We start from the raw sequence: 12430 nt of genomic DNA, 5'->3' as shown, positions 1-12430 counted from the left end.
ATTTATTTATTTATTTGGTTTTTCGAGACAGGGTTTCTCTGTGGTTTTGGAGCCTGTCCTGGAACTAGCTCTTGTAGACCAGGCTGGTCTCGAACTCACAGAGATCCGCCTGCCTCTGCCTCCCGAGTGCTGGGATTAAAGGCGTGCGCCACCACCGCCCGGCTCCTTTCCACTTTAAATACAATCCCACTTCATCTCACTACATAACCATCACATATAGCTCAATAGATTATTAGCCATCTTTAAAAAAATACTTCTCTATGCTAATATTTTTAAATATTACTTAAAACTCACACTAAAATCTAAATTTAATCATAATCCCCAAAGTTTCCAACAGCTATTTATAAACCAACTTCAAAGCCCTGATTCCACGCTGGTTACACTGGAGCTAGTTCATTGAAATTTTTCACTAAATGATTTTATTATTACACAGTAGTAAATTTTGAAACCAAAAGGTAGCTGCTTATGATTCACTGCTACACAATAATTTCAAATTGATAACACTACACTTGGGTCAAGAAGAACCAAGCCATCCTACACAATTGTGCGTTAGTCGCTATACAAGCTGCATCAATATGCAGTGTTGTCTGTGGATCAAGAGCAAAATCTGACTAAACCCCACAGGTCTCAAGTCCTTTATAGGAGGAGGAAAGTCACCCAGGTCTCTGATTAGGGAGCCAGTCAGCAAGGTCATTCACAATCCCATACACAAGGTAAAAGAATGTTATAAACATGAGGACCCTCAAAACGTGTATCTATCAGTTACTACCTTGTGACACTACACAGCGACCTCTTCCCTCCTCAGTCTCTCACATGAGATTGAAGAGTCATTACATACTAGAAAAACATCAACAGTCTGGCAACTGAGACCCCTTTTGTATATTTTGGTCTTTGACTTCTTTGTTTCTAAAGGCTCTGTAAAAGAGCCAACAGCTAAGACTTTCCTTCAAAACTTCATTCAATCCACCTAATTTTAGAGGCCAGGCCATTGTTTCCTTGCTATGTGACCAACAGCCTACTACCAACAATGAGGAACCCTGCCACGATTTCTTGGTTTTTGCTGACTCCTGACTTGGCCCAAATGTAGAGCTACTAGACACACACTGAGAAGTCAGGTCTGAACCCTAAGGCTCGGGTCAACATCCTGGAACAGTTCCTAGGAAAGCAACCCAAAATGACATGGGGGCAGAGGGCAGAGAATAGTCAAAGCTTTTCTCTACACAATTCAATAAAATTCCCCATAAGCAACACTTCTGAGGGGAAGGGCACTCTCAGATATCCACAACAATGACCTACCCTTGAAATATTTTCACCGTGAGTGATGAAAAGTAAAATGATTTCAACAGAAGGAGAAGTCTTTTCACAAACTGAGGCTGGGAAAGAATATTTAACATTAAAACTGCCTTGACAACTCAAGCTCCCTTCAGTCACTAGGACAAAACAGTGTGTTCTTCAAGTAGAAAGAACTTAATGGTAACTGGAGTAACAGCACTCGAAATAGTAAGATGGGGCTGCAGATGGCTCAGCAGTTAAGGGCGCATACAATCCTGGAAGAGAATCTGAATCCAGTTCCCAGAACCTACATCAGGCGGGCCACAGCTGCTTACAATTCCAGCTCCAAGTGGATCCACAGCCTCTGACTCCTGGGAACGATGCGCATACCCAAACACAGACAAACACATACATTTGTTAGAAATACCTTTTCCTTTATGAGCTGAATGAAGGAACTGAAAGCATAAGCCAACGCTGGAGAAGAGAGCCCCAGAAGCACTGGAGTCTCATAAGCCAACGCTGAGGAAGAGAGCCCCAGAAGCACTGGAGTCTCTCAGCACACTAGTTTCTAGACTTTAACAAAACATGAGGACTGTAAAACTCTTAGATACCCACCAGAACGTGGTGGTAAGACCTGACTGCTGACGACTCCACAAACTCTGGTTGTAGGATTTGGAGAAATGAAGTTGCTACTGACATGGAGGTTTTCACCCCAATAACTAGCTCTCCTGGTACCAGAAGGTGCTAGGCAGGGGAATAAATGGCAGCAAAAGTTTTTGGTTTTATTTGTCTGTTTCATGAATTAATTTTATTTTTTTATATTTTTATTTCATCTATGTCTGTGTGAGGGTGTTGAATCCTCTAGAACTAGAGTTAGCGATGGTTGTGGTTGTGAGCTGCCATGTGGGTGCTAGGAATTGAACCGAGGTCCTCTGGAAGAGCAGCCAGTGTTCTCACAGAGCAACAGTCTTATCCAGCAGTGAAACTGCAGCTTACAATAATGATGGCCTAGCAATTTGCGCCCACTGGTATAAAAGTTGCACAAATGTCATGGGGCTAACCAACCACTTTCTGATTGGATTTAATGCCTCCAGAAGAGAAAGTTCATGCCTGGCATATCTGGCCAAGGACTATGGCTGGGAAGTTCATAGGCATTGAGGATGAAACTATCCCTATTATTTTTCCTCTAGACATAATTTCAAGCTGAACTTTGGTTAGATATTTCTATATCCAGAGATTAATACAGCTTTCAAGGCCAATCAGAGAAACATCTTAATGGGGTGGAAGATACAGAGACTCACAACTGACCTAAGTGCAAAGAACAAGTGTCAGTGGAGTGTGTAGTCATAAATGAGACATCTGTATTACAGCTTGTCCTCCCAAAGCACAGAAATCATCAAGACAAGGTCAAACGACTGTAAGAGCAGTGGTCAGGAAGGAGTAATGCAAACAGTCTCTTCCGGACACAGCAGGGTGGACTTCCAGGAGCCGTGGCTGCCTACACAAGACCTATGTAGGAACAATCCAATCACCATTCCAGCTTGGATGGAAGAGGGCACATGAGCCTCTACCCCTAGCTGAGGAGCTACTGACAGTGAATGGCTGCAAGGGGACCGACAGCCAGCGTTCTTTAGGAATGTGGTCAGGGTAGAAAGCATCCATGTCACAATATAAAACATTACTGTTTCTCATGCTCACAGCTACCATTTTAAAGTTACCACAACCAGCCATGGAAGCAGAGCTCGCTGCTAGAAAACAACAGGGGTATAATAATTGCGCAACTTTGGGAACCTTGAGACAAATTTCCCTTTTAAGACAGAGTGTGGAGACAGCTCGGGAAATAAGAGGATGTGTTGTACACGTATGAAGCCTGAGTCTGCATCCCTAGCATCCATACAAAAAGTCAGTCCTACTCCCAGCCCCAGGAGACGGCCAGGGACAGAGGATGGCCACCTTGCTGGTCACCACCCAAGCCAAAACACAACTAGCTGCAGACTCAGTGACAGACTTGTCTCAGGAGGGACACTCATTAGAGTCATTCCAGTCGTCTGGGCTGGGTAAGCAGGATACATTTTCTATGTCACAGTACACTCTGCTAGAACTTCAACTTCTTGCTAATTTTCCTTAAAACCAATCAAGTAAAAAGTCTACCACTACAACCAAATCCCACTGACTGGAACCAAATTCCCTCCCTAACACTGGGGAAAATGGAGACCGACGGTGAAAAGTAAGACATTCCGAAAAGAAAATGCTCCTAAAAAACATTTATAAAGCACAAATAATGAAAGCTGTCAGGCACTAGTTATAACCAGTCAAAGTCAATCAAATATATTTGTAAATTTTTGAATATATTTTATTATTAAAATATTCAAAATTATATACATTAAATTTTGTATTTTTAAAATAATTTTTCACAACCCAATCACAGTTCCCTCTCCCTCACCTCCCTTCAGCAAGCCCCCATCCATTCCTCCTCCATTTTTGTTTAGGAGAGGGCAGGCCTCCCATGGATATGGCAATCATGGCATAGCAAGTTGCAGTAAGACTAGGGCCCTCCCCTCATATTAAGACTGGGCAAGAATCAGAAAAAGTGAACAGCAAGTTAAACAATGAGAAAGGGGTGGTGATTACAGCCACAGGTCCCCTCCTCACTCTCCTCTGTTCACTATAACAGGAGGATGGTGGTGATTACAGCCACAGGTCCACTCCTCACTCTCTTCTGTTCACTATAACAACAGGAGGTGGTGATTACAGCCACAGGTCCCCCTCCTCACTCTCTTCTGTTCACTATAACAACAGGAGGTGGTGATTACAGCCACAGGTCCCCCTCCTCACTCTCTTCTGTTCACTATAACAACAGGAGGTGGTGATTACAGCCACAGGTCCCCCTCCTCACTCTCTTCTGTTCACTATAACAACAGGAGGTGGTGATTACAGCCACAGGTCCCCTCCTCACTCTCTTCTGTTCACTATAACAACAGGAGGTGGTGATTACAGCCACAGGTCCCCCTCCTCACTCTCCTCTGTTCACTATAAGCAGCCCCACAGAACAGAAATAACATGAGCTTTGGAACGAGAGAGGAAGGTTTCAGACTTGTCGCTGGCCAGTGCATAATCAGTGCAAGCAGGCTTCCTGTAGAGTACAAACGAATTAATGTCTAAGGAAAAGATAAGCGACAAAGAACTAGACAAGGTGCTGATTACAGCTGCTACAGTAATTAATACAAAGTGTAGTCCTACCAAGACCTGCTCATGAAGCAGGGGAAGTTTCAAACTCGACAAGCGAACATAAGCTGCCATTTGTATAAAAAACTGACAATGAAAATCAATTTTGTAAGTGATTTGTTATCTAAATAATTAAAGGATTAAAAAGGAGCATGGGTGGCAAGACTGTCACAGGATCATGAAACATAAGCATGTGTGTAAAAAGCTAGGAGAACCCCGGCTGCTTTTCTGTCTTAGGACCCTAAATCACAACCAAACATAACAGTTGCTCTCAACACCAGGAACCTGGTGAGGAATGACAAGGCCAGTCTCCAACATCAAGCTAACCAGGTTATGGTCAGGCAGCCTTGTTGTTGTTGTTGTTGTTGTTGTTGTTGTTGTTGTTGTTGTTAAAATCACATCGTAAAGAAAGCTTTGTGTGTGCATATGTGCGTGCTGCATGATCATGTATGCAGGTACACGAGAGTACGGGTACACATAAAAGGGGTGCATGATGTGCAGACCAAAGGGCAGCCACAGTTTGGTGTTGCTCGGGTACCACCCATCTTGTTTTTGAGACAGGCTTTTTCACTGGCTTGAAACACACAATGCAGATTCAGGGAGGTGGACCGGCCAGGGAGCCCTAGGAATCCTCCCATATCCACCCACCTTCCCTGGGCTGAGTTTACTAAAAACATGCTACCATGCCAGCTTTTCCCTGTGGGCTCTGGGGAATAAGCGGTGGCCCCCAGGCTCACACAGCAAGCGTTTTGCTGGCTGATTTGTCCCGCGGTCCTTGGAAGGCGGTGTATATAAAAAGTGTGTTGACGCTGTGCATGCTGAATGAACATATTTTGGTAATGGAGTCAGAACTCGCTTTATTTTACAAAATGAGTCCTAGTAGAGAAAATAATATAAAGTTTATATGCAATAAAAGTTCTTTGTGGGACTGATACTTTACAGTACTCATCATATGATATAAAGCAATATGATGTAGAAATCAGAACATGGGTCTTAGAAAGTGACAAAACTGAGCACACTACATAGATAGCATAAACAATCAGCACAGAGACATTAACCAATGACATTCAAACAGAAACTGGCTTGCAGTAGCAGATTTCACGAAGTCTTTCACTAAGATTAGTAATGAAACTTAGAGTCTCGTCTTCCCATGTAATCAGACATTATGCTTTACAAGTGTTAGCATGTAAGCTCAGCCTGACAGTAGCTAAGTCAATATTTAAACAAGTAAGAAAGGTAGGGCTATGTGACGGTCAGGGAGTGGGATTTCTTTATACTCTCTGGGTTAATTCATTTGAGTTAGAACGCAAAGTAACACATTCATTATGGCATTTTTATACATATTTGTTCTTATTTGCTCTCCTCTCCAATCCCCTTATTCTCCACAAAACTAGTTAGTATCCTTTTGACCAAAATCCCTTTATGCATTCATAACACATGTCCCCCCTCCCCCGCTTCCTTGCCTCCCTTCCTCCCTTAAGATCAGGTCTCACAGTCCCATTTCTGGTTTCATAACTCATATTCTCCCACAACAAAATATATATAAATACACATACACAAAAAAAAAAAACTTAAGGAAGATGAGTCAGTGGGGTAAATGCACCTGCCTGCATATCTGATGGTGTATGACGGTGGAGAGTCACCTCCCCCAGTTAGCTAAATATCATTAGATCCTACTAGGACCCCGAGATCAAACGTTCTAATGGACAACAGAGTGAAGGTCCTCCTGAGCATGAGAAAACAAGAGCTCCTCTGGGTACCAATGAGCAAGGATCTCAAGTAATATAGCACATAAATGCCAGCCTAAATGGACACAGACGAATGTGGAAAACAGCTCTGGAGAGGCAAACAGAGGCTACATCATTCCGTTTGGGACATTAAGATAAAAGCAAAGTAGCTGAAAAATCTACGGAAAAACCTTCAAATCCTCTCCAGCTGCCGCTGAGAACATTAAGCATCAGAAAAATAATGTGCTCAAAGGCAATCAACAAATGTCTACAGGGTGGGAAGCACATTATTCCTCTGGCTGGGCTCTCTAAATGAAGTGCGGTCAGTAGAAACAGGAGCTAAAGGACGAATATCTCTTACATATTACGAAGCAAACTCAGCCAACCACTTAAGCTGCACAGGGTTCAGTGCCAACACCTGCTAAATGAACCTGTCAGACCACGCCTCGGCCTCCAGAGCTCTCCTTAGCTCCCAAGCACTAAAGTCACCCCTGTCCATCCTCCAAACGGCCAGGGAAGAGTCTCACAAACCTCATCTCATCATAACTAAACTCAACACAGCCTCTCCAGTGAACCTACACTGAGCCAAACTCATCAAACTTACCTGGGAGAGAAAGGCCCTTGTTTCCTGACATAACTCTACACACCTCCAGCGAAGCTCACTATTGAATGCCACTCATTTTTAAAATTCATTTTATTTTTCTGAGAAGCTTCAAGTTCACAGAGGCTGCGCAGGAGCAAGAGTTTCTATAATCCACTGCCAACAATCTGCACCAGAGGACCTCGGGGGTAGGTTTGTTAAGGATGGAGCAGATGTTGGCAGGTCACTAGCAATCACAGTTGACAGCAGAAGTTTAATGTTTTGAGCAAGTGCATCCTGACAGGTGTTCAGTGTCACAATATCATCAAGAGTATCACTGCCCCAAAACACTTCTGGATTCTGTTTCCTCAACAGTTCCCTATACCTTTAGGTTACCTGGATTGCTTCTATAGCTGCCCTCTTCCAGAATGCCATATAGTTGACATCACACAGTATATGGCTTTTAAAGATTATTTTACTCTGCAAACCCTCTGTGTCTTTACATGACTTCCCTGCTCATTTCTTTCCAGTGTCTTATAGAAAATTTTAAATAAAAACTTAAGAACTATACCTTCTAGACTATGTGTGAGTTCAAGGACAAAACGTATGATTTTATCCTATAACAATATCTTTTATAAAAATGATTAATAAGTGTTAGCCGAATGGTATAACAAAATTTTAGTTCAGAAGATGCATCTGCTCATCTTATGCTCCGCCATTACCTTTAATTGTTTCCTCCACAACTTCTACCACACGATCAATCTGCTGAACCTGGAAAGGGAGACGGACACGAAGTCAGAGAGGAAGTGCAGTCACGGGCCTGCTGGAGTCAAGGAACATTTCCTAAGAATGCTGGTGCCATTTCACTTGACTGACTTACCATTGTGTGTGTGTGTGTGTGTGTGTGTGTGTGTGTGTGTGTATGTGTGTGTGTCACACAACAGATGGATTAGAGAGATGGAGGTTGTATTTGAATTACTTGATTTTATACACATATATGAAAATACACATAGATGAAAGAATGAGAGAGGAAGGGAAGGGAAGGGAGGGGAGGGGAGGGGAGGGGAGAGGAGAGGAGAGGAGGGAAGAAGGAAGGACGACAACCAAAAATATTTGACTGTCCTGTGAAACAGTAAAGGGTGTCTTCCAAAGGTAAGTGAAGACATCACGCACTATGGCACAGTGAGCCAGAACAGAGTTCTGCTGTTGCATCACCATTACTGGGAGCGGAAACATTACCCAGGAAAAGGAAGAAGAATAGAGAGCTCATGCAGTAAACAGTTGCTGGGAAGAAGGGAAAGGCCTGTTAAGTTGTGGCTTTAGAGCTGTTCCCCACACTGGGGTGGGATTTGCAGTGAGGAAGCACCCTGCTTTATAAATAAATAAAATAATAAACTCACTAGCACACTAAAGCTACAATTGGGTTGAATTGCATGTTTGATCTATTGTCAGGGTCTTAACTAGTTGAGTAGACATTTGCTCTTGTCTCCCAAGAAAAAGTCAGGCCACAGCTATCCACTTAAACTCAACACAGGCTAAGACGTACACTTAATTTTAATTAAAATATGTTCTTTCTACAAAGCTGAAAGTTACAGGGTATAAAATGGAGGGTTACACAATAGAATGTGCTAATATTAAGGAGATACATGGGAAATCTTGTGCTTTAATATTGATTTTAAAAATTCTTTCAGTGAATTTGTACCTAGTGCTAAGTAGCTTATTCAGACCTGCAGTACCAAAGGTCAATAGTAAAGGTCGTTTTCGACACACAAGTGACTAGGGAAGAATTCCCCGAGTGCCACAGAGCGCAGAGAAAGGTGCTAAACTGGAGTGATATTCCAAAGGTGTCTTGTCAACAAAGGCAGGAAAAGCCACTAAGAAAACTGAGGAGATACCGAGGAGTTTGGAATGAAATGAAGACAGTAAAATAAATAAAGTCATGATCCCAGAGGTCAGAGAACCAAGTAAAATAGCTTAATATTGATCTTCTAAAATTGCTTCAAGTATTGTTGTTCTCTCTCTCTCTCTCTCTCTCTCTCTCTCACACACACACACACACACACACACAGGGCAGGCTCAGGAAGTTAAAGCAAAGCAAAACAGAAGAGTAAAATGGGGCTAAATCAACCCATATCAACCCTCTCTCCACCCGCCCCCATGCTCAGAAAGGATCTCACTATATCACTCTGGCTGGTCTAAACTTGTAGACAAGACTAGCCTCACACTCACAGAGTTCTGCCTACCACTGCCTCCAAAGTGTTGGCATGAAAAGCTGGAGAAAAAGTGAGAGACATCCAACCTATGCTAAATGCCTTGGAAATCCAAAGAAATGGGAAACCCAGAAAAAGTAGTAGTAGGTCACAAAAAAAAAAAAAAAAAAAAAAAAAGATAATGAGATAATGTAATGTAGTAATAATAATTTATGTAATTGGGTCTAGGTAAAAGTATTTCTTAATAGTTTAAATACAAAGAGAAGGAATGTGGTAGAAAAAAGCATGCTAAAAGGGGAACAAATAATTAAAAAAAAATTGACAGCATAAAAGCTAAAATAAAGATTTTTTAGAGACCAAAGCCTATTGAAGAACAGAACACAGTTAAGGAAAGAGGGTACTAGCGGGATTTATACGATCAAAGTATGCTATATAGATGTGGGGAAAATGTTGCAATAAAATTCATTCTTTTGAAGAACAGGGATACAGTCATAAATCTGAGAGAAAGCAGGAAGGAGGAGGAGAAAGAGCAGGAGGAGTTGGGGCGGGGAGGGAGGTGGGGAAAGAGAAGAGAAGCTGGAGAACAGACTGGAATGGAAAGTCTCTCACAGAGGGAAGGTGAGGAGGAAGCAGGGGAAGCAGAGCGGGCCTTCCCACAGAGAGCATGGGAGATACAAACTCATCAATTGGTACAAGGCCACCTGCTAAGAGTAAGATAAGATGATAAAAACAGAGATGGGCAGAAAATAAGGGATGAGGGATGCATAAAAATCCTTTGAAATTAGAGAGAATTTCTGACAGGGATTTTGCAAGCAGATTAGGTTTTCTCAAGGCAAACTGACCGACCAGAGGTTTGTTCTCTCCATCGCTCACTCAGGGGGCATGCACAGAGTGTCGAACAAATACCACAGTGGAACAAACACTGTGTGGAGGGATTGGTGACTAGGAACAGAAGGAGATGGAAGAAAACAGCTGGCTATTCACTGGGGCTCAGATGAAGCCTGGAAGACCGAAGCATACAGGGAAAAGGAGGGAGGAAGGGTGGAGAGAAGGAAAAACAGAGGTTTGAATTCGTGTGGGTTCAGCTACTCAGTACCTGTGAAGAGAAGTGAGGGCCGGCATCTGCTTATAGAAACACTGTGCTGAAACAGCATGCAGGTGATTCCCACTGGAGTCTGACACAGGAGGAAGTGCAAGTCACAACACACACAGTGACTCAAATCTCCTGGGATTTGGACATACGTAAGCAGAGGACTAGGCCAAATTGGGTACTGTACACGGATGAATAACCAAGGTATCATTTGAGAGCAGCAGATAGCAAATAAAATGAGAAAAAATATGAAATAAATTGGTGACAGAGTCAGAACAAGAATAAAGTTTTCCTACATGCTTAGAAATAGAAAGTTTCGGGCAGAGTGCAACATTGGTCCTTAAGCACACAAATGGAATAAGAAAGCAGGGGAGCAGTGTAATGTGGCGGTCATCAGTTACAGAGATGAGAAGCTAAACTATGAACTTCATAAGGAAAACAGAGCCGTAGGCCCATGAGAACCTTGCAATAAATGGTGCTTTTGAGGCATATTAGAAGGATCCACTCTCTGGGACACTGAAGCAAGAATTAAGCATTGTCAAATTATTATTAGCTACTTTTAAATTAATGTTAAAGATTTTAGGCATTTATTAAAGTACCCGCCCAATGTCTGTTTTTCCTTTAAGATAAGGCAGTGGAGGTCAAGACACTAATTGACAATTGAGAACCTTCCCTGGTACCCTGGTTACCTTGAGCCAAGCAACCAGTTGGACTGTCAACTATTCAGAACACTTCACAGAGGCCTTGAAGAAGTACACAGCAACCACACGTGCTTGCTACCAAAGCACAACTCCAGCTACAGAAGAGGCAAAGTCCCAGACATGACTATTTCAACCAACTCACACCAAACTTCTTATCACAAAATCAAAATCTAGCAAGCATTTTGACCTAGCATTTCCCCGGCTAGCCCAGCAGGTCTTTGATTGGTACACACACAGCCCTTAATTGTGAGAATGGCTGTGCCAAGACTGTGCAGCCACCCTTGCTTTCAGCAGTACCCTACACGGTGGCCAGGAGACTCCCATTAGTGCTGGTCTCAGATAATTAGCCGTAATTAAATGTCTCTCCCATCATGTCCTTGGCCTACTTTTATCTTTCTCATCAGTAGAGCAAGTGGTAAAGAAGCAAGAAGCCAGCTGAAGCAGCACCAAAGCAGCAATGGGACAAAGGCAGTGGTGGTGGTCACCACCCTGGTGGCAGCAGGAGAAACAGCAATGGGAGGAGAGCTGAAGAATTCCAGAAAGTGGCCAAGGTAAAAACCTGAGCGAATAGAGGAGAGAGTGAGAATGAAGGATGACAAAGGAGAGGTAGGTCAGGAAAGAGAAGTGAGCTGAGACTGAAGGCAGACAGAGCTGGTGAGAGCAAAAGAGCTCCGGCCTCCACCAGTAAGCAAGCTCCAAACAGTTGCCAAGCCTTAAAGCAAAGGGTCTCAAGCGACCTAGGCCTGAGAGTATTATCATTAGCCACCAGAGAGCTGTAACACTAGTCCCCATGGGGCTGAGGGTCCCAGCATCTGGGGCCGGTTTGATGGCTGTGACACTCGCAGACACACCTGCTGCTGAAGGCTGCAGCTGCTGCTGGGAATACAGTCTGACATTTCCTCAAACTGCTAAACACGGTTATTATATAATCCAGAAGTCCGAAATCAACTCAACAGAACTGAAAACCTATACACACAAAAACCTGTGACAATGGCCAAAGGGTGTGAAGTCAAATTTCCACCAACAGATGATGAAACATTAAGTCACAAAGGGATAGGCGCAATGAGACATGCTACATCATTCCACACCATGAGAAATCAGGGCTGTCCTTATACTGTGCAACCCCATTAGATGAAAAGTCCATGACGGAAAGCTTCACAGGGGGATCAAGTTAGTGACTGCCTATAGTGACACGAAGGGGAAATAAGAAGGTGCACTAAGAAACCCTGTGATTCTTCCATGAGGGAAAGGTGTTCTGACAGTGTTTGCAATAATGGTCACACATTTGAATAAACCGCAGGACTGCGTGCTGTGATTGGATGTGCTGTGTGGTGCATGAATTTTATTTCAAAAAAGCCATTATGTCTATAAACAAAAAAGATGAAGTTAGTCAAATGTTCTGCTGTGAAGGTCACTAAAGAAAAAAGCCAATAGCTTAGGAAAGCGCACAGATTAACAGACAGTGAGGACCTCAGAATTCAATGTGACTGCAGACATCAGAGGGCTTTGCATCCATGAGGGCCAAGGGACCAGGAAAGAGTGTGTATATTAAACAGAATTTAAATATGATTATTTTTCCTTAAATACAAAGGAACAGAGAAAAAGCTCATAATGAAATCTGGAGA

The 12430-nt window shown here is 42.9% G+C and overlaps 1 protein-coding gene across 1 annotated transcript in view; it reads right to left on the bottom strand.

Annotated features, from left to right (window-relative positions):
- Window positions 1-12430, bottom strand: part of Cdkal1 (CDK5 regulatory subunit associated protein 1 like 1) — a 532123-nt gene that overhangs the window by 370560 nt on the left and 149133 nt on the right. The window contains 1 exon segment of the mRNA XM_041633005.1: window positions 7527-7575. Coding sequence (XP_041488939.1) covers window positions 7527-7575 — 49 coding nt within the window.

The sequence above is a fragment of the Microtus oregoni genome, unplaced genomic scaffold (genome assembly GCF_018167655.1).
Source record: "Microtus oregoni isolate MIOR12 unplaced genomic scaffold, Mior012 000042F_ref0000377, whole genome shotgun sequence".
NCBI classification, from domain to species: domain Eukaryota; kingdom Metazoa; phylum Chordata; class Mammalia; order Rodentia; family Cricetidae; genus Microtus; species Microtus oregoni.
This window is presented reverse-complemented; position numbering and strand designations above follow the sequence as displayed.